The sequence below is a fragment of the Lates calcarifer genome, linkage group LG1 (genome assembly GCF_001640805.2).
Source record: "Lates calcarifer isolate ASB-BC8 linkage group LG1, TLL_Latcal_v3, whole genome shotgun sequence".
Classification (NCBI taxonomy): Eukaryota; Metazoa; Chordata; class Actinopteri; family Centropomidae; genus Lates; species Lates calcarifer.
In genome coordinates this window covers 5,054,704-5,077,612 of record NC_066833.1, presented here as the reverse complement: position 1 = coordinate 5,077,612, position 22,909 = coordinate 5,054,704, and the positions used below count along the sequence as shown (strand labels likewise).

Below are 22,909 nucleotides of genomic sequence, written 5' to 3'. Positions count from 1 at the left end.
CAGCTTTGACTGCACCTGTCCTCTTTGGAGCCAGGAAAGTACAGAATATGTGCAGATGATAAAACATTAAATAAAGTAAGTATACCTCCAACATTGCAGAAGATGATATTTGCTTTTACCCTGGCTTGGCAACCAGCAGGAAAATAGAGCCCCAAACCATGATAACCCACCCGGTTAATTTAAATACTTATCATGCTTGTCATCCCAAGAGCTACACACCTCATATGGTTGAAAAGGCAACTTGTTCTGTTATCTCAAGCTAGGCATCTGCTGTTCTACATTTCCTCTTTAATCTATATTATAAATACAAAGAGATTATATGTATGTCCAGTTATAGTAGTCAAATATCTTCATGCGTATAAACACAGAAATTTATATTAAAACAAATTCAAACATGTGACTTTATATTACTTGAAATGTACTGCCACGAACTCAACAAGTTTAACCAGCCTAATCATCAGTTGACATCGTATGTTCATAAAGCACTCTGTCTCATCTTTGTCAGAGGAAGTTCTTTGGCTGCTCAATAGAAAGATAAAATGAGATTTTGAGAATTGAGTTCACTTTGAATATTTGTACTTCAGCTAACTGCATGTAGCTGCCTTTAAATAATGTATTTTTTCTCCTTAAGGGGATTGTGAATAATTCCCATGCTAGTACTGAAAAAATCATCAAGTAGCCACTGAATTAAATCTGACATTCTTTGACCTGTTTTCAATTTCCCTGCAATATGTTTAAGTATTTATCCATTTATATAAAATATAGAAGCCCCAGTGTGGCTGTTTCAAACAGCAAGAAACAAAATCACAATTTACATCACATATTCTTTCTTTGATTCTTCATTCTTTTATGCACTTGTACTTAAGTTTGCCCAGTTAATTTATGTTTCACTGTGTAGTTATTGTTTTCAGTACAACTCTTCATCCAGAGGAGGGCAGCATGGCCCTGTGGCTGTGCAGTAAATAGAGCAGCCCCTATGGATAACTGGAAATTGTGTTTGATTTGAACCAGGAAGAAACTGACTATCTCTGTCAAGTCACAGCGACTGACTGCGAGACTGCTACTACTCTTTCAATGTAAAAGCCAGACAGAAAACACTGCTCAGTTGTGGCACATATCAAAAGCATAGTTGTTGAGCATCATCATCGCTGACCAGAATTCCTTTGGTGTTACAAGCAACTTTGCTTGCAAAATGAAAGGGTAATTGTTCATTGTTTTTGTTTTTAAAAACTCAGTATATTACAATGAAATCAGCTTAATGCTGAATTAAATTTAGATATGCAAACAACAAAAGAACTTTTTGAAATATTAATTTTACAGTTGTTCATTATCATAGTGACACTGGGTTTATGTTGAAAGCTTCTCGTCACCTAACGTCACGACCTTTATTTTGAAAATACACCGGAACAAGGCGACCTGAAATACACACTTGCGACAGATGATAATGTTCCAGTATTTCGTCTGATAGAAGACAACACCTCGACCTATACTTTCTGACAGCAGCTGTAGGAGTATCGCCTGGATGTTTGCGGTAAATTAAACTTTAGTAGTTTTATTTGTTTTTAACACCTAACTTACTTATTTGCAAAATGTTTCACAGAGCTTTAGCTAACCATATTTTTGCGGGTAATAATGCACTTTACTGGACATTTTTGGGAGACCTACACTTTGCTAACTTTGTTCATTTTTTAAATCCTGGTTGTTTTGTTTCTTAATTTTTCTTCGTATGTATGTGTGTAAAAGAGACAAACTACGTCTTGAACAAATGTGACAGTTTGTGTAAAGTAGCTAATGCTGTTTTAGCGCACCTGGTAGTGATTGTAATGTTAATTTAATGTTACGGGGAATTTGCTTCCGTGTGTGTGTGTGTGTGAGAGAGAGAGAGAGAGAGGAGAGAGAGAGAGAGAGAGAGAGAGAGAGAGAGAGTTTGTGTGCTCTACTGGAGATATAACATTAATATACTTTAAATCTTGACATTTAAAGTATATTAAAACCTATCACCCTGCTATTTACACTAAAAGTCTGTATGCAAGTATGTGAAAAAACATCAAACAAAGCAAGTTGCTGAAACCAACTAGTATTATATGTGATCATACACTGCTATAATTATCAATTATAATCATGATATGTTCGGGTATGTGTTGTCCTTACAGGCATGGCTGTGTTCGAGGACTGCACTGTACTTTTGGAGCTGAAATCTTTGCCTTTCAAGGAGAAGAAGAAGCTAAAGTCAGCAATAACAGAGAATGGAGGCAGCATTTCCTTTGTGGTCAATAAACAGGTCAGTGTGAGTGTGATCATTCCCCACTGTAGGTGTGTCTTATTACCAGGTTAGACTGGTATTGCCCTGTTGTTTCCCAACTCTGTTGCAGAGATATCAGACTGTTCAAGCTCTTTTACTAGAAATTAAATATCATCCATTTTCAATATGATTAATATTTGGATGAACCTAGTGGTATAGTCAACAAAGATACCATGGCACCAATGCATTCTGCTACCTTCAACAGTTTGTCTACACCTAGAGCACTTCTACCTGTTGGATATGTTTATATAAGTGTTATGATTCCTTTAACCAGTGGTTAGCACTGTGGCGTCACAGCAAGAAGATTCTGGGTTCGAGCCCGGGAGTGGAGTCTCCTTGTGCCTGTGTGGGTTCTCTCCGGGTACTCCGGCTTCCTCCCACAGTCCAAAGACATGCAGGTTAGGTTTATTGATGACTCTAAATTGCCCGTAGGTGTGAATGGTTGTTTGTGTATATATGTTGGCCCTGCGATGGACTGGCCATCTGTACAGGGTGCACCCCGTTTCTTGCCTGATGACAGCTGGGATAGGCTCCAAGCCCTCCACCACCCTTAATGGATAAGCGGTTTAGGTAATGGATGGGTGATTCCCCAAACCTGCAGTATGGGTTTATACCTCAATTTTTTTTGGGAGGGGGGATAACCAAAATGTTTCCATACTGCTGACTTGAATGTGTTTGGGGTGCTGCAGTCTCAGGGTTATAATTCATCTTGGGCTTATTTAACTAACCTTACTTATACCACAGGTATGATCACGATTGGATCCCTTATATACTGTAGATTAACAAAAATCACAACTTGTTTTGTGTTCTCACCTACATTTCCCATAGTGCTCTCTGATAGTGACCAGCGATGTGTCCAACCTGAGCTCCAACAGGCTACGTAGCATCCAAAAGCACCAAACTCCTGTGGTCGGGGTGGAGTATGTGTACAGCTGTGTGGACAGAGGAGTTCTTCTGCCTGTGGATGGATACAAGCTGGACACTTCCTCTGTCTCTGCTTTTTCACCTCTGCTTCCTCTCTCCTCACCGAGACCAGATCCACTCTCACATCAAGGTATTATCTTTATAGCCAGCAATTGTTTCCAAAGAAACATAGATATGTATAGACTCTAAGCAGATACACAATCTACAAATACAGTATATGCACTTAAAACAGAGTTTTAAAAAGTACTTTACACTGTCACATTCTCAGCTCTTTTTTCATTTTGTATGGACATGACTTACAGTGCTTTGATAATAGAAAATCCCTTCATCAGGTCAGCAGATATTTAACAGTCTGTAAAATTCACTTCCTCATATTAATGAATTAACACAGTCAGTGTCTATTTTGCCTCTATGGTTAACTCCTAAGAAGATGAACACAATGAGTAGGAGTATCAGGATCCTATTCAGTACAAATCAAGCTTTAATGATCACCTGGAGCCAGGCCTGGATTTCTTCCTCGCTGTGTAATTGACAGGTGATGTCTAGAAAATGTTGTGCAGACTCAATCAGTTACAGAAGACATACAAACCAGATAAGAACCAGGACCCCTCCTAATTCCAGCTCAGTGACTCATGATCAGTCACTGCCTTATTATTTGCACTTACCGTAGACTCAAGTCATGAGTTTCTTTGCTTATCAAATCTAGTTCAGTAGTTTTGCCCTCTCACTTCTCTTTCAGTGTTGATGTATGGACTTGTACTTTAAAAATACAGTTGAGACTCAGCAGGTTTAACAAGGAGGTTTTAGGTTGGATAAAGTGTGTGTTTGCTTTCAGGTGTGTGCACTCCTGTACTTTGTTACACCTTCTGATTTTCTTTAGTGTTAATTCAAACCTGCAGCAGTGTTATGTCATCAGTGTTGTGTGTATAAGTGTGTATATAGCAATCTACTTGTCACAGTGTTTACATAGTATGTACATACCCAGCTTTACATGCATACCAGCTCTTGCAGAACATTTGAGTGTAGGTTGAGTGAATTATAAATGTGTGTCTGTTCTGTCTTGTACATTGTAGTTTCCAAAGTACCAAAGAGCACAGCAGCTGAGCCTCCCAAAGGTCAGGCCAAGCCTGTGAATTCCGTCAGCCTGACTCAGAGGGCAGAAACTCCGAAGAGGAGTGGAAATGTTCTGGAAAAGTTCAGGTGTGAAAAACATGCTCAAGTTACACAGGGAGTCCTCATTAAAACCATTTCATCAGTGTTTTTTGTGTTTAGTATTTAATGTTTCACACCATTGCCTAAAATACCACACCATTAAATATGATGTTCACAAAAATTTCTGCAGAAAAATATATTCCCAAACATTGATGAAATATAACTGATCCTTTCAATTTTGTCGTCAACTGCTCAAATTCACAGAATTTTTGCTGAAACTGATGCTGATCTTCCATCATATCCACATAATTTTCAAGTGGCCAAGTATTCAATCTTTGAGAAGGTAAAACTGCTATTCCTTTTTAGCTTACTACTACTAGTAGTGTAATAGTGGTACTATAAGCACTATAATTACTAATATACATTTCTCTCAAGATAAACAGCAACACTTGGTGTGTGCTGGAGCTGCAGAGTGCCAAAGCAGAGAAAGGACAGCAGTACCGTGTGGTCAAGTACTGGAAGAATGATATATTAGCCAAGGTATGATGTGTTTTGTATGTTACTGCTTATATTGCATGTCAGCTCAGAGATGATCCTGTTAAGCAATTTGACATTTGTCAATATAATAATTTTTGTGAGCTGAATGTAGAAAAAAAGTCATCTCTGCAAAATGTGATATACATATAATTTACAATATAATTTAGTTTTCCCTCAGAATGTCCTCCAGTTGTCTGGAAAAGCCTCAGATACAGCATTTAAACCACCACAGGACACTGTGCTGTACTGTAAAATGTCCAGCGAAACCATACCATCCAAGTTCTTTAGTGTGGGGCATCAGTTTTTAGCCCCACTAGTGGGACAAGTAATCAGAATGTGGGATTCAAGTGAGACTGAAGTAGAGCAATAATGTGCACGATGGGAAGACATGAAACTACATACCAGTACCTGTGTTTGTGCTAACAGAAGGATGCAGTGAAGGACATGCTGGTGTTTCTGTCCACATCAGAGGAAGCTCTAGAGGTGTACCAAGCACTGAGAAAGACTCTGTTGGCTACTGGTTTGCAGCTGAGGAGCAGCATCCCCCCACAGGCCCCGACCCTGGGCTCCACCCCCCTGCAGCAGGTCCAGCACACTCACTGCACAGCACAGTAAAAGTTTACACATTTTGCTGACAGTTTTATCCATGCCAAGAAAATACATTGTGGGTAATGTCATTTTTAGCACAATCGCATGATTTTATCAATTTTATCAAGAAGCTGTGATAAAATGCATAAAACACTACTTTTTATGTAAGGTTTACAGTATGTTCTGACTGTTCTCTGGGAGTTTTAGCTAGATTTACTGGTTTTATGATATGTGAAGCCTTAGGAGCCACTGCTGCTGGACATTTGTGTACTGTTGCTGAACCTAATGAGCTGAGTAGTTGAACTTCCATGTTCCTTGTTTGACTGGCAGCTGCTGCTGGAGGAGAAATTGAACACAGGAAGCTTATCACAGGAAGTGGGCGTCTTTGTGGAGCTGCTGTGGACTGAATCCCTGGGTTACCTTGGCAACATCCTCAAAGTTTCAATCGACAAGCTCAGCCTCAATGATGTAAGGTTTTCTCTGTACATTGTTCTGTAAAATTGGAGTCTGCTAAATCTGCTATTGTACTCTTGAAATGAGCTGTCCCATCAGCCTGTTGTTCATTTTGACTTCCAGAAAAGGCTCTCATCATGAATCTCATTAAATTGACACTTGTGATCCATGCCTTGTGTATGTGTAGGTGAGCAGGGCAGAGGGCTTGTTGCTTCAGGCTCAGAGGAAGCTACGAGAGGCAAAGCATGCTGAGGTGGCATCTCTCCTGGAGGAGGTTTACACCCTGCTGCCACACTGCGCGGCGCCCTTACCTCCCAATGCCAAGTTCATCTCTCAGAAACTGGACCTCTGCCAGGTAACACAGAACACACATGTACATAGACTAGGACAGATACACATATACATACAGAAAGTTATTTTGTGTGCATACATCATATTTGTGTTCTAAATCCATACTACACACAAAAATGTGTACTCAAAGCAGCCAGTATGCACACTAAAAAAACAGAAAACCTGTTGATGAATGTTCTGTTGATGGACACTTTTGTCCCACAATGCTGTGCTCAAATGAACTTAGCCACTTACAGCGTCAAAGAATTAAACTGAATCACGGAGAGCAGTGAACAGCTTTGTGAACACAAAAAAAGTCAAACTGTGATTGACATGCATCACTGCACATATCTTATCATTTCCACTGAGTGTAACACATTGATATGTTGTTTCTGATAAACACTGATAAATATTCTGAAACACACACTAACGGTTGGCAGTTGAGGTAAGATTCAAATCTGGTGTTACACTACTGCAGTGTCTGTGGTGATTATCATGCTCAAGGATAATGTGCTTCAAATCTGATCTCTTGGGTTTCTAAAATCATCTAGTCCTTCAACATTTGAGTTTTTCTTATTTTATTCGAGTGTAAACATGCTACAGGTTAAAATATTTAAACTGTTAATTGCATTTATTGTATGGTAATCAAAACACAATAATAATAATAATTAAACACATAATATAATAATCACTGCTGTCATGTCTACATGTCCATGCTGAAAAGAACACAATCTATTTTTTTTGTCCAAGTTAATCAGAGATGTTTTGAACACGAGTGAGATGACTCTGAGAAGTCCCGCTCCTTCCTGTCTGGGGAAGTACCGTGCTCTGAGGTGCAGCATTGAGACCGTTCCCCCCAGCTGCTCCGAGTTTCAGGCTGTGGCTGCTCTGGTGCAGAAAAGGTAGCAGACTACCTCAGAAATGCTTGAATGTCTGATATTCTAGAGAGAAGAAGAACCCATTTGCAGTGATCCAGTGCTTTCAAAACTGATATAAATGCACAGTACCTGCTATTTATGTCAATCCGTGTCACAAACAGAAATACCAGCGTCATTATTCAAGTTAGTCTCATTCTTCTGGTTTAGAGCAACTCTTTTTTGCGGTTTTATATATCTAGTCTGCAGCCATTATGACAGGTGATACATTCTCTGCTCTAATAAAGAGCCCAGTAAATGTCAAAAGAAAAGATATTTTGGAGCAGTTGAATACAGTTTCACCTGAATCAGATTTTCCCCATCTAAAGATGTAGAAAATTATTCATTATGAAGTAACCGGGACAAGCCATTCAAATTAATTGTGATATAAAGATATTGATGTAAATAGTACAGACTCATTATTGAGGCACTACAAAGAAACACAGAACTCTGAAGCACAGCGCTGAGTGCTTTTTGTGTAGACAGTAGTGTTCATTTGTACACTTATAAATTTTTATAAATATTTTTCACACGTGGCATCTCACTGCCCATGTTTCCATCTATCCTTTGCAGCGAGGTGCAGATTCAACAGGTTCTGCGTGTCAGCAGAGGGGTGGAGCTTCAGACATTTAAGAGTGAGCTTGGGAACGTTAAGCCACTGCTCCATTCCTCCAACCCCAGCAACTTTGTAGGAATCCTGTCTCGGTGAGATCACACACATAAGCACGCACATGCACTGTGTACATTGTGATGACTTAAATTGTATTTGATTATTTCCTGATGTCTTACCCTTAATTACAACTCAAACCACAATCTACAGCCTACTTTAATCTGATCCAAAGTTAAATAAAAACCTTGATGAGATTCAATGTGAGACGAGATATTTGTTCATAAACCAGGGCGAAAATATATTATAATGCAATTATATAATTAGGATTTTTTTTTGATGGAAATGTCTCACACATGTTTCATTATATCTTTATTTTTTAACATGTAATATAGAGCATTTGAAAAAAAAATTGAATTACCTATTTCCCTTGGCCTACTCACACAGTGGGATGGCACTGAGGAAGAGCCTCCCACTCTCACTGATTGAACACTGAATGTAGTGACAGTTTTAGAGCTCATCTCTATAATGTATTTCCTCTTTAAACTCTTTGAATCAGTTCTGCACTTTTTCACCCTCTTGGTTTTCATGCGTGCATTATATAGTGATGTGAATGTGATGTTATGGTAATCCTGACAGTCTGACAGGTAGTATAGTGCAGGTCTTTATCTTCAACTTAACAATAATGAAATCTGAACTTTTATATTGTAACTCAGTATTTTCATTTTCTCTTCAGTGGTCTACTGTTGCCCCGTGTCGGAGTGGAGCATCATGGGATAGAGAGAACAGACATTGGTAATCTGGGCAGTGGAATCTACTTCAGTGATGCTGTTAGGTTAGTAGAAAATCTGAAATTTTAGGGGTTTATTCTTAAAAAATTGTTTTTGTCATCAATTTACATACAAAAACACCTCCACTAATATGAAATGCATGAGTTAACTTGTCCTTAATTTGTTCACAAGAGCAAAGAAAGCCTAAAACCACTATACTAACTAAAAGCATGAAATTTTAATTAAAGAAAATGATACGGCGCCTGTGGTCCTCAGTTATATTATTTCATCATTTAGTAACCCAGATGATGGCAACAACACAGTTATTTTTAGCAAGCCTATCTTTCGTTCTCTATCCATAGCACCAGTTTGAAGTACTCCATGCCCAGTGTGACAGACGGCTCTCGGCTGCTGTTGGTGTGTGATGTGGCTTTGGGAAGTTGTAAGGACATCCACAAGAAAGACTACACATTGACTGAAGCCCCTGAAGGACACCACAGCGTGCACGGAGTCCGCCATACCCCCAACACTCACTCTGAGTTTGAGGTAGGGGTGTGTGTATGTGTGTGTGTGAATGTAGACTGAAAGATAAATCTTAAACCAAGAGTCCTCTAAATGATCTGTCCCTAAATCAGATTTTCATACCTAATATAGGAAACAGGTACCACACAAACATGAACCAATCAAATTAATGTACATCTAAGATTTTTCATTATTATATGGACCATTTGTCGCATGCCATCCTCTGGCAGCAAATGGTGTCCTCAAATTGTTGACATACTGTTAATGTTAGTGTTTTATATGGCTTAACATCACTCAGCCCTAACACATCTATGCCTCTATGCCTGTGTGTACCCTGATATGCAATCATACTTGGCTGTGCTCCAGGATGATGAGTATGTGGTGTACAGTCCTGATCAAGTGAAACTGAAGTACATAGTTCAGTTCAGCATCAAAGGGGACCAACTGAAGGAGTTCAGTCCTGAAATCAACATCTCTGCTAAGCCATGTCTGCCTCCTCCTGATCAAGGTGAGCACCAAACCCTGGTGAAATATATCAATATATCAAAATATATCAAAGCACAGTTCTCCAAAGGATGAGCAGTTTAGATAACATTAACATCTGATACTGTTACACACCATATTGTGGTGATTGTTGCAATACAATTCTCCAGTCTACTCCACTTAAGTGTTGAGAGTTTAACTTCAGACCACAGCTAAGTCAAAAAAAGGCAGTTTTATTTTTTGAGTTTAGTGTCCCATGATTGTCTAAATGTGTGTGTGTGTGTGTGTGCGTTTGTGTGTGTAGAGCTCAGTTTGGAGGATGACGGGGTTGAAAGCATTAAAAACCCACTGGAGGATGTGACGGCTGGACTGTTAGACAGCTCTGGTCAGCAGCTCCCTCTGCAGGCTGTCCATGTGAAGTGTAAACTGATGGATCTGCTCTCTCAGGTGAAAAAAAAACAGACTCATTCAGTGTTTTCTTTGTTTCATAGTGATCTGATTGTTGATTTGAGTCAACCTCCGAAAATGTATTAGACTACTGGATATAAAATTTTACTAACTTCTCAGTTTATTGGCTCACATCTCAAAGAAAGCACTGACAGTATTTTTGATCTGTCCTGAAAATCTCTCCTCTCTTCTTTCTTCTTGTAGGTCATCATTTTCCAAAAATATACCAACATGAGCTCTGTGCCCATTGAGGCAAAGTATGTCTTCCCATTGGATGACACTGCAGCAGTCTGTGGATTTGAAGCTTTTATAAATGGGAAACATGTGGTGGGAAAGGTAACTAAGTGTAACTTTTCTTGTCTCAGATTTCTTTATTGACTGTGTTACCTTCAGTTACTCTGTTTCTTTATTATCTAATGTCTTATTTCTTTATTATGTCATTTTGTCATTATTTATCTTTAATTATTGGGAATTTGCATCTATTTTATCACACCAGCTGCACAGAAACCAGTGATATAATACCATCTATGTTGCTCGTACACATTTTGAACAGTGGTGTCATCGTTATAGTCATCGTTTTATGCCAGGAGGATAAAACTAGCATCAAGGATTATTAGCAAGACCCTGTGTTTGTGTATGTTTGGTTCTCAGGTGAAGGAGAAAGAGAAGGCTCGCAAAGAATACAAGCAGGCTATTGAAAAAGGACATGGAGCATATCTGATGGACCAAGATGCTCCTGTATGTCCACTTCTTTCACTTAACCAAACACCCATCATCTAGCAATTTCATCAATCATACAAGAGTACTTAATAGAACCTTTTCATAGCATTTCATTTATGTTTATTAACAGTTTAAAACTGTTTGTGTCTGTGATTAAAATGATACATAAAAATGTATTTCTACATTAACTGTGATGTATTTTTTTGTGCTCACTGCAGGACGTCTTTACCATCAGTGTGGGCAATCTGCCGCCCGGGGCGACTGTCCTCATTAAAGTTACCTTTGTGTCTGAGTTGATCGTCAGGGATGGGAGTATTCTCTTCTCCCTGCCTGGGAGTGTGGCTCCATGGCAGGAGAGTGCAGCACTCAACCAAACCACACAAGTAAGGAGAGCCTGGACAGGAGGCCCAAAAAAAACTAAAAGAATCCCACCCCAAAGTATCAGTTGTTACTCTGCAGGCTGTCAGAAGAGAGAAAAATGGCAAAATGTCCCTCTAAAAGCAAAGCAATAAAAACAAACAGAGAGCAGAATCTACTGTTGTATATGCATGTATTTACACTATGGTAATTCGTTAAGTTCCTCTTACGTGCACTTGTCAGTTAAAAGGCAATTAACTGTATGAGATAGCAGCACATATCAATCAAAGCAGGACTTATCTGCAGAGTTTAGAATTTCAAGTCCTTTTGCATGAACCTCGCAGGCCAAGTGTTGCTGTTTTAGTTTATTTATTTGTTTATTTTGCTGCATTAGGCTTGTGTCTTTCTGTCTTGGGTGCTAATTGTCACCACCTGCTTCAGTTTTGTATGGAGTTACAAAGAAAGGCAAAGATATTGGATCTCATCATGTATGATATGTGGGGCTCAGCATTTAAAGTAAAATGTTGATGTTCTTATCTTTGTTTTTGTCTGCTTTCCATTGATCAACAGGTCACTCTAACAAAGGTGTGTGTGACTGATAAGGCAGCAAGTACAAGGTATGTCATATTATGTTTTTTGTCTGTTTCAGTGCAATTTATGTTTTACTTAATTTTTAATTCTAAGGCCTTGTGTTGTAAAACCTGGTTCTATCTTTAATGCTGAATGTTCTGTGTAGCGTGATGAAACAGTGGATCTATTGACCTGTCGATCCACAGAGAGTTAAACATTGATTTGTCATTTATCAAGTAAAACTTCTGGATAGAGGTTTCTGTTTCCAGTGTTTTGTTACTTTCCTTCAGAGAGTTCACTCTGGACATGTCAATTGAGATGCCATATGAAATCACCAGCCTGCAGTGCATCACTCACAAAGTCAAGATTAAGGTAATTTCACATTCTGTTAATCCAATATTTATTTTTTTCCAGTTATTTCTTTTGGATTCTGGAGTCTTACATGAGTCACCAAAGCCTACAAATATATTAAAATGTTTATGAGTTTTTAATTTGATATTGAAACTATGTCACTTTGCACAGCATGCTCACTGTAAGAAAAAAAACCTTACTCTTTATTCCACAATCATACCAGAAGTTGAAGTTCTCATCTGTGTGTGTGTGTGTGTGTGTGTGTGTGTGTGTGTGTGTGTGATCCCACAGAGAACAGACTGTAAGGCAGTAGTGAGTGTGCTGCCCGGAGAAGTCATGGGTGCAGAAGGTTTCCAGCTATCAGTCACTCTGTCTGAGGTCCACCTGCCTAGGATGTGGGTGGAGAAACACCCTGACAAGGACAGCCAGGTCTGTTAACCTGGTCTCTTTGGTCTCTTTGACTTCCTCTCTTTCTTTCAATTTGTCACAGTTTTTTAACCTTAATGATGTCGCTCTCTCCTCTAGGCCTGCATGTTGGTTTTCTATCCAGACTTTGACACCAACTCCAGCTCAGCATCCGATGAAGTTGTCCTGTTGCTGGACACATCTGAGTCCATGAAGGGAGAGTCTCTCTGCATGGCCCAGAAAATTGCCCTTCAGGTCCTCAAAACGCTTGGCCACAACCTCAGAATCAATGTCATTTTATTTGGCACAGGTCAGTTTTGTCCCTTTAAGTTTTTATGTATATTGTGATAAAATGTAAAAAAAAAGACCATGTACAAGTTGGCAAAATAAAGAGTATAACTGTCTCACTAATGAAGAGGAAGCTAAATCTACATCATTATATACATGTAATTTGAAGATTATTCCCACCAGTACACCAGAGGATTATATCAGGAGACTTTTTACCATGTGAAGTCAACTCTCATTTTACATGAAAGACTGTAGTAGTAAATAGTCATTTTCCTGTCTTTTAATGTGTGTTGATCTGTCAGATCACACAGATGCGTTCCTGACAGCACAGCCACTTGCTGAAGCTCGACATGCAGCAGAGAACCTCATCAGGGTGAGTTATGACTGGCAGATCATTTTTCATACTGTAGTTCAACCTGGAAGCCATTGGCATTGAGAATATTGAGTACTGTTGCTTCAGAGCATTAACTTGATGCAGAGAGATGCATTATTATTTTCTGTGATTAATTTCATTGATCAATATGATCGACCCTAGGTCTAAGGTTCAATTGTATAACAAGCTATATAATATCTAAAACTATAAAATGTATCAAACCTTTGTTAAAATACTGTAACAGCAACTAAACTACATGTGAAATGGATCCAGCCTGAGCTTGCAGGTATGAAAGCAACCTGATTCTGTGCTACATGGACACACTAAACGTCACTTCATAACCATAAAAAAGTGAGCAGCAAACAATGGTGAATGAACATGACTTTTGAATATGAATTTGGGAATTCCTGTAAAAACATAGAGATAATATACTGTGAACAATTCATTCAAAAGCTATTTAAGAAGAAACAATTGGTTCAGACGTTAAGTAGGTTAATTAGTCCTTGAGACTATATACTGTGTACTGTAAGTATTATAGTTTAAGATACTGTATTTGCAATTGTTAAATATCTTTTAATGAATGAAATACAGTTTTGTATAATATATATGGGATTTTATATTTATTGTTTGTTGTAACTTGTATTACAGGTATAATCAGCAGTTTGTTGGCATGTCTGTTGTAATTTTTACCAAGTGGGAGATATTGTCAGCAATACACTTGCCAATACCTCTCTTCCTCTCTCTCTCTCTCTCTCTCTCTCTCTCTCTCTCTCCTGTCAGCGCTTACCTCCAGTAGGTGGCAGCACTGAGCTGTGGCGGCCCCTGCGTGCTCTCAATCTGCTGCCCCCATCCCATGGCACCAGGAACCTGCTGCTGCTGTCGGACGGCCACATCCAGAATGCAGAGCTCACCTTGCAGCTGCTCAGAGAAAATGCTCAGCACAGCCGTCTCTTCACCTGTGGCCTCAGGTCTGAATGGTCTAAGGGATCATAGGTCACAGGGGGTACAGGATTTTGTTGTTGTTGTTGTTAAAGGTATCATAAATTTTAGCTTTGTGCTTATGTTAATGAGTACTGATAAATCCTCCTACAGTCAGTGACAAAAGGAAAAGATACAGAGAGTTGAAAACATTTCTAACCTTTTCTCTAAAGTACAGTGGTAGCTAGCATGCACTGTACACTGAGCTTCCTTTTGACTGCACATTTTAAAGGTGTGTGTTTATGTTTCTTTGTCATTTCAGCCCAACAGCCAATCGGCACATGCTGAGAGCTCTGGCCCAAGCAGGGGGTGGGGCCTATGAATTCTTTGACACTAAAACCAAACACAACTGGACAGAGAAGGTGAGATTAATACCTCTCATTAATCACAGACAATCATAGAATATATGCTGATTCTATGTTTCTGCTACTAATGTGGATGAAGTGGCACATTTCCATTGTACCTAAATGAAGAGAAATGATCCACACTTTATGTAACAGCATTGTTGCATGATTATACATAATTTTCTGTTCTTACTTGTCATATGTATTGCCTTAATTGCAGTTCTCACACATGTAGACACATTACACACATACAGTGTAATCTCAGAGGATATACTGAAAGTATAATCTGGGACTTGGGACTTGACAGATTTCCCAAGAGGCTTCGTGTCAAGTCTAAAGCAACAAGTTCTTAAATGTGACAGTTATACTGTCCCACATAATGAAATAACTGCTGTTAATCTATCTGTTTTGGCCACAGGTAGCATGTCAGGTGAAGCGTATTGCATCTCCTGGCTGCAGCTCAGTGTCAGTGAAGTGGCAGCAGTTCAACCCAACAGCACCCACTCCTGTGCAAGCCCCCAGACAGCTCCACGCTTTGTTCAATGACTGTCACACCCTGGTCTATGGCTTTGTGCCACACTGCACTCAGGTATACAGTGTTTTGTACATGATTTCAAACTGAATTGCAGCTGAATTGTTCAGTCTATAAAATATTAGAAACTACTGAAAATGCCCATTGTAATTTCCCAAAGCTCATTGTGACATCTTGAGATTTTCTTTAGCTAATTATCAAAACATAACTACATTAAGTTTTCAATAATATGCAGCAGATCCTCAAATTTAAAAAGCTACAAACCAGCAAGTATTTGGCATGTTTCCTTGATAAGTGATTTCATACAGGCCACCCTCCTTGGAAACCTGAGTGGCCAGGAGCTCAAAACCATGGTGTCGACCAGTGAGTTGCAGAAGACTAGGGGCACAGTAAGTCCACACATATTCACTCTCAGCAGTCTCAACAGCACCGGTCAGTCTTTCAACTGATAGGCTCAGCCACTGGAAAACCTGACATCGGAAAGAGGTGAAACATGTCATTAATAGGGAGATGATGAGGTGATGATTAAAATGTGTCTTGATGTGTGTGTTCAGTTTCTTCACAAGCTCACAGCACGAGCCCTGATCAGGGATTATGAAGACGGAAGCCTGGATGCCAATGAGGCTGAACATGAGGTGTGTTTGTGTGTTACTGAGTGAGAACAAAACCAACCCACTTCAGTTTAGACATCGAGTCTGAGCTCCACATTTTCATGTGGATTTTTGCTTTTCCAGGGGAAGAAAGCAGAGTTGAAGTCCTTCATCATCGAGTTAAGCAAAGAGTTCTCCATTCTGTCTCAGTTCACCAGTTTTGTGGCCATTGAGGAAAGGGTTTGTGCAGTTTTTGCACTTTCTCACATTTATACTGTTATTCATATTTACTTCTGGTAGCTTTCCAGGGCAACCGCCCCTAACCCAAATACTTAACACTCAAGGTTTTCAGGATTTGTTACATAATATTTTGTAGCTGCCAACCAACCCAAACTCATCTACCTTGTTTTAGGACTCAGAGCAACCAGACGAGGGTTTCACAGACATCCCCAAGTTAATCGCAGAGGAAGATGTGGACTTCCTCCCTTACATCAGCTGGAATCTCCCACAGGATAGTGAAGAAGAGGAGGAAGACATGGACATGGGTTTTTACTTAGCTGATATTGAAACTAATGCCATGCAGGTACAGTGACACTGTGTATAGGGTAATCAAAACATAAGAGCAAATTTACTTTCTGGAATTTACTAATTCAGCATTATTCTCTGTTGTAGGATTACACCTTTTGTGTAGGTAGTTCACTTGATATGGCAATGGACTTGTCTGTGAACTCAGCATCAATGGACCCAGACTCTCCACAATATTCACCAACGGTTAGTTCCTTCACGCATAAACTGCAGCTTGCTGTTTTTGTGGGGGTAACACATGCATATTTTAGACTGAGCTGCAATTTTAAATGCAGGAGCAGTGTGAAACAAACTAATAACACTTAAAAGGTTAATGAATCCTAAATTAGCATCACATATCCTTGTGTGGCAACAAATATCCAATTTAATTTTAAAGCAGAGGGAGGCCACCATTGTGAAACCTCTTTAGGCCTTGTTAACAGATCAGGTAACATTACATTACATTATATGATCTGAAAACAGATCATATGTGTGTGACCTACAGTGAATTTTGAGGTTTGAAGTTTAGTAATTCAGTTTTATTTGCAAAAAACATGTTCTGACCCCTTTCATTTACTGTATTTCTCTTCTTTTACAGAGTCCCTCTTACTCATCTGATGCATCACCTGTGCCATATGCTGCAGCAGCTCTACCAGATTTTGGTCACAGTCATGCTGAATTGAAGGCATTTTCCAGGATGTCCAGAGTAAAGAGGAATGAGTTTGAGAGAGAGGCTGAATATCCTGATGCAAACAGGGGATATAGCCAGACTCCCCCCTCCTCCCCCTGCTCTTTGTCGTCCTCCTATTCTTAACTGTTCTTTAGAAGTGCCAATACAAGCCTCACCACCTCCACCTCCACCTCCAATCCCTCCAACTCTCTCTGCTGTACATCGGTTTCAGTCCTCCGTGTTTAGTTCTCATTCGTCAGGCCTTCCTGAAACCCTAACTTCATCGTCTCCTCTTGTACCAAAGAGAGGGGTTTCCCATTATGTCAGGCCAGTATTGACTCAGTCAATGGAGACACAGGATTTCAGAACACATGCACTGTCGGGAGCTAGTAGTCTGCCCTTTTCATTTGAAGGTCCCATGCCCTTAGACAGCATACCATCTGTTGCTCGCTGTCAAATGATGGCTATGCCAACAAAGAGTCTGGACATAGCAGATGTGGATGTGTGCATGTCTTACCCAGGTGGACCTGCACCTGCTCCGAATGCGCTTCTCGAATGTCCTACAGAATCAGGATCACCTCTCATAAAGGAGACATCTTCAGTCTCAGAGACCACAGCTCATACACCAAGATATTTCTCTTTCAGAGGTAGCAAATCTAATTTTGCAGGGGAACAACAGTCAGGTTTTGGTTTCTCTGGCTCTAAAGTTCCACTGTCAAGAATGAAAGCTGCTAAAGCTAAAGTTCTACCAACAGGTTTCGGGGCAAGATCTGCATCTTTTGGAAGTGTGCCTCAACCTGGGAGAATAGGGAGTATGGTTCAGGCAGAGTTAAGTCACCCTCCAATTATGCTAGATGATCCAGGAATTGCTAGATCATCAAGGATAAAACTCAGGAGGAAAATCATTCTGTCTTCATCTGCTCAGCATTCATTTCAGTGAGTCCTGATACAATTATTATTTTTTAAATGCTTCAATTAAAAACCCTATTAATAATTCTTGTAAAACAATGATATGATACTGTAATGCTGGCATGGCTCTGGTTGGCAAAATGAAAACAGACAAATCACCTTCGTGTGAACTGACTTACAGACTGAAAATTATTTGTGTACAATCTATATACAGTGTACACACACCAAGCACTTTTATTAGCTCCACCTTCGTATTTACAGTACAGATATGAGGGTGGCATATAAAGTCTCACTGAACTTTTGGAAAGAAACTAATCAAGTGTATTTCCTAAAATGACAATGTGCACTCACTGAGCACTTTATCAGGAGCACCATACTCCACCATACCAGGTACATCTTCCAGTTGCTGTCAAAGCAGCATCAGTTCTTCATGGCATGGATTCCACAAAATGTTAGAATTATGCCTTTGAGATTCTGCTCCTGTACATTCATGTTGCCAATTCCCTGATCTATCACATCCTAAAGGTGTTAGATTCAGATCTGGTGACTGGGGAGGCCACTGAAGTACACTGAACTCAAAAGTAGCCATCAGAGGATGAGTAGCTTGTGGCCATAAAGGAATGCATGGTCAGCATCTGTACTCAGACAGGCTGTTGCATTCAAACCATGATTGGTTGGTATTAAGGGGTACAGCATGTGCCAAGAAAACATTTGCCACACCATTACACACCACCAGAAGCCTGCATTGTCTACACAAAGCATGTTGATACCAAAATATGCATACCTCAGCAAAAATCCAGATCCATCAGACCAAGCTATGTTTTTCCAGTCTTCAACTGTCCAGTGAGCCTTAGTGAGCCTGTTCGGACTGCAACCTCAGATTTCTGTTCTTGACTGAAAGGACTGGAACCTGACAAGGTCCTCTGCTGCTGTAGTGACGTCTTGTTCATTCTGAGAAGCTTTTCTGGTCACCACAGTTGTAAACACAGTTACTGCTCTGTCAGCTCCAGCTAGTCTGGCCACTCTCCTCTGACCTCTCTCATCAACAAGACTGTCTGCAGACATGCCACCGATCTGGATGTTTTGGGTTTTTTTGGCACCATTCTAAGCTACACAGACTGATGTGCTTGAAAAGCCCAGAGTCAGCAGTTTCAGAAATACTAAAACCAGCTTATCTGACACCAACAATCATGGCCACAGTCAAAGTCACTGAGATCACATTTTTTCTGCTTTCTGATGATGATTAACTGAAGCTCTTGACCCATACCTACATGATCTTATGCACTGCACTACTGACACAAGATTAGCTGATTTGATAGTACAAGCAGGTGTACAGGTGTTCCTAATGAGGTGTTCAGTGAGTTTATGTGTGTGCATCTGTGTGCATTATGTGTGGCATAATTTCTGTGGCAATATTCACTCAGAGTCTCCTGCTGTGATTATGTTGTTTCAGGGAGAGAAAGTCAACAGATCCTGAAGCACTCGAGCTCAAATGGACAAAGATCTTCCAGATGCAGCATTCAGTGAGTTTGTTAAAACACTGGAATCATTTTTTAGTAGACAGTGTTGTGATTGAGTGCATCAAATAATGATTGCATGTGTCTGTGAGTGGAGACAGTTTGGGTTACAAGAGTGGTGGGTTTACATCTGCAGTATTATTAATTTAATTTAGTTATTATATTTAATGCCTTTTATCATTTGGTGTCCAAAGCAACTTAACAGTAACTGCATTCAAGCTCAACATAGGTTGAAGTCAGGCTGACAGAATACCTGCATCTGTCCATGCTTTTGCAATTTAGTATCTTTCTAGAGCTGTGGAGAATCTGTCAACAATATCAGTCTTTATCAGGGGTCTGAAAATAGACTTCACCATGGTCCATTGTTTTTGTCAGCATTATTCAGTGGGGGCCCAATGTTTGAAAAGCACAGTAGAAAAAAAAGCCTGTATGTTTTCAATATGTTTTTTTTTAAAACTGTGATTTGTTTAAGGATTGTATCTGTATTCATTCCATTAATAGATGAGAGCAGGAGTGTGTGGGGACAGAGCTAGATGTTACAAGGTCTTACAGTATTTACTGGAATTTACATGAGCCTTGAATTTACTTCGTTATCTACAGTACAGTTATGAAAAACCAGGTAAAGTTTGGATGTAAACTAATAAAGGCTTTCATCAGGGAGCCAGGTAGTTTTGCTGCAGGATTGAATTTGGTCTATGGGCCACTGTTTACCTACATTATTATACCTTTATTATGTTGGAATATGATTGACCTGCTTTGATTTCTTGGATTTTTGGATTTAAAAAAAACTGACCCTGACTATAGCCATGCTTTGCTTACACTAGCAATCCTCAGGCTAGTGAGAAATTGTGACATGTTTTTACCACTTACCACACATATGAAATGACAAACTGTGTTATTTGTCTGTGTATTGCAGGAGGGCTACTGGGAGTTAACCACAGAACTGGGTGAATTAATAAATGTTAACGCAGACCTCTTTGCCAACGTGTTCCTGAAAAACAAGGGCATCCATTCCTTAGGTGAGAACTCTCAGAAGCTGTTTCATGCCTTCCAAATGGGAGTATGTTTCTCATTTCAGATCATTTTGGCCAATTCTAATGTGGATAGATAGAAATATACACATCACTGACTAAAGGTACCATAATGTAAAACTGCTAAAGTAACCTACTACATAATATCAGACAAATACGAGAATTGAATATACTCAAGTACATGGCATAAACATTTAAACAATATTTGAATTAGATAAATTGATAAAGTGCAGGTTGGCCTGACTTTCATACCATTGGGGAATTTCAGCTGCATCAAACTACAGCAAGGCTGTCCTTTTTATGTTTCATATTGAATGTAAAATCATCATTCAAAGAAAGTTCAGATTAATCTTCAATACAAATATTCAAGATGAGTACCGTCACACCAATTTCAGTGTGAATCTACGAATGTGGTGGAAAACCAGTGAGTTCTTAAAGGATGGCTCTGCTTTGAACAGAGTTTAAAATCAGTGTAAGCCAGTAAGAGGGTGAACATAGTATTCATTTCCTCCTAATCACAAACACCTTCCAACTTCCCCCCAGAAGAATTCAGCCATGCAGATAGAGTTGCTTTTATTTGAGTTTTGTCCATCAATGAGCCTTCTGCTGCCACCCCAATGCAGTGGACATGAAAGTATTTTTCATGGTGGTTCAAGCATAAAAAATAATAATAATAATATAAAAATTCAGCAGTAATTTATCTGTCCCCAAACAATGCCCTGACATTGTGTTCTTACTGGAAACTTCTAATTTAAAAAAAAATGCTCACAGTTTTTCTTACAGCAGCCCAATGTCAGTAACTTTTACAGATAAAACAATCAGGGTGTAAGCTTTGGTTCTCACCACTTCACACCAATGTTATACATATGTGTGTGTGTGTGTGTGTGTGTGCATGCGTGCGTGTGGTGTAGGTGTAAGGGCCCATGCAGACATCCTGAGGCTGGTGGCGACGCTTCTGGTTCTGCAGCTGATGAGGGTGGAGAAGCTGGAGGAAGGCAAACTGCTCCGCACCCTCTTCTGTCTGGACAACTCCTCTCAGCCTAGGTCTGTCCACAACCACACATAACATAAAGATAGTGAAATGAGGGACTTAACGGTATTTGTAAAAACACATCAACTGGGTCTAAACTTGAGGACACACACTGCAAGCAAAATACATGTTTCAAACGGGGCACATGAACAAGTGTGAATGTCTCATGTTGATGAAGTAGATCTTTCTCAGCCTTTCTTGAGTTAGGTTGAATGAGAATCACAGACAAGAGCCTACAATCATTGCAGTGGATATATAATTCAGGCTTGCATTGCCAGAGGACAAAGCAATCCGTAAGAGGAACCAAGCTATACATGTATCAGCCCATTGCAGTATGTTTTAAAACTTAACTTGCCTGTTTTTCTCAGTTGTCAGAATTAATTTATTGTAATTGTTACTTCTGAGTGATTGTATAAACCTGGCTGTCAACTGTACCCAGAGTTGCTGCATCTATTGGTATCAGTTTACTTTTTCTTTCAGGCCTAAGCGGTGGGAGGAGGTGAAGAGGGCGGTGGACTGGGTTTGCTGGGCTGACCGGCAGTACCCGTGCGTCTACAGCCGGCTGGAGTTCGGTTTGAGCTGGGAGTCCTCCACTCGTCAGCTGCTGGGCTACGAAGGCCTCCCCCCTTTCTCACCTCTCAGTGGTCTGAACCTCCAGAGAACCACAGCTCCTGTGCTGGTCCACTGAGCAAGCCAGCATGACTGGGGGAACATGGAGAGAAGGAAATGGAAATGAGATTATCTTATAGATTGTGTTTTTACATAGATATGCATGCATCTCTTTGCCTTATGCAATGACAATACTTAAGATGCAAATAGCACACACAACAGATGGAATCACATCATTTTATATTTTGCCCTCTCTAGAATTGGCTGCACACAAGCATCTGATTAGATGTGTTTTGGCACGAATCATTTTTAGAAACTTGAGCAAATTGCTGTTTTAAGATAAGCAGGTTGCTTTGTCACTTCTTAGTGTTTTCTCATGAGCAGCTTCCTGAAAGTTATTTTAATATGTTATTATGAAATCTCAACTTTATGATCAGCAGCTGACAGAGCTTTTCAGATGGGTCTTTTTTATGATTTATAACTTTACTTTGCTGATCAGTTATTTGCACTGCAGATATACCACAGCAAATATAAGTTATTCACACGTAACATATTTTCACTATTAGATAGTTGGCTTCATCAAGTATCGCTTGTGTTCTTCATTACAGTAGTAGTTGAGGTTTTTGTGTGTGTGTGTGTGTGTGTGTGTGCTCGTGAGCAGAATTAAAATCTTTTAAAATGGTCTTTAAGTGCCTTAATATCTGTTCTTTTGTTTACCATTGTATTAAATTAATTCTGCAGGAAAGCTCTATTTTCTGCTGCTGGTCTACTAGTTCAAAGATGAGCTCCCTTTTGTCTACACTCTCATGCTGTTAGGCCTTTTATTGAACCTGTCAAAAAAGAGTGTATTATTATACCTCATGGGTCAGTAAGTTGATGTCTCTCTATTTAACATAATGGTTGTAATTGGCACAAAGAATTAGAGTTTAGCTTCATTCACTCCAGAAACTCTGAGGTGTGAAAACTGAGGTGAACACCAAAATTTGTCCTGTGAGGGGCATTAATGCCTGTGGTACTGGATCAGGGGGCAGCCAGATAATGG

General features: G+C 39.7%; 2 protein-coding genes across 3 annotated transcripts; both read left to right on the top strand.

Annotated features, from left to right (window-relative positions):
• The first annotated feature begins 1,414 nt into the window (after positions 1-1,414).
• On the top strand, positions 1,415-16,923 carry parp4 (poly (ADP-ribose) polymerase family, member 4). Of its 2 annotated transcripts, XM_018660695.2 has the most exons (32): positions 1,415-1,531; positions 2,154-2,281; positions 3,131-3,356; positions 4,300-4,426; positions 4,643-4,721; positions 4,814-4,918; positions 5,342-5,500; positions 5,834-5,971; positions 6,144-6,311; positions 7,037-7,188; positions 7,774-7,905; positions 8,544-8,642; positions 8,940-9,123; positions 9,466-9,607; positions 9,887-10,029; positions 10,234-10,365; positions 10,681-10,767; positions 10,968-11,132; positions 11,677-11,723; positions 11,967-12,048; positions 12,319-12,456; positions 12,553-12,742; positions 13,023-13,093; positions 13,874-14,061; positions 14,334-14,433; positions 14,834-15,004; positions 15,256-15,336; positions 15,502-15,582; positions 15,682-15,777; positions 15,950-16,120; positions 16,210-16,308; positions 16,700-16,923. In XM_018660695.2, the coding sequence occupies exons 2-32, from the start codon at positions 2,156-2,158 to the stop codon at positions 16,913-16,915; spliced, it is 4,095 nt and encodes a 1,364-aa protein (XP_018516211.1). In that variant the 5' UTR covers positions 1,415-1,531; positions 2,154-2,155; the 3' UTR covers positions 16,916-16,923. The 2 variants fall into 2 exon arrangements, with proteins under 2 accessions (XP_018516211.1, XP_018516212.1); XM_018660696.2 differs by lacking the exons at positions 1,415-1,531; positions 2,154-2,281 and adding an exon at positions 2,561-2,700.
• LOC108872816 (uncharacterized) lies at positions 16,923-22,551 on the top strand. Its single transcript, XM_018660697.2, has 6 exons — positions 16,923-17,418; positions 17,527-17,707; positions 19,134-19,203; positions 20,114-20,216; positions 21,140-21,272; positions 21,739-22,551. The coding sequence occupies exons 1-6, from the start codon at positions 17,118-17,120 to the stop codon at positions 21,944-21,946; spliced, it is 996 nt and encodes a 331-aa protein (XP_018516213.1). The 5' UTR covers positions 16,923-17,117; the 3' UTR covers positions 21,947-22,551.
• Positions 22,552-22,909: the final 358 nt, after the last annotated feature.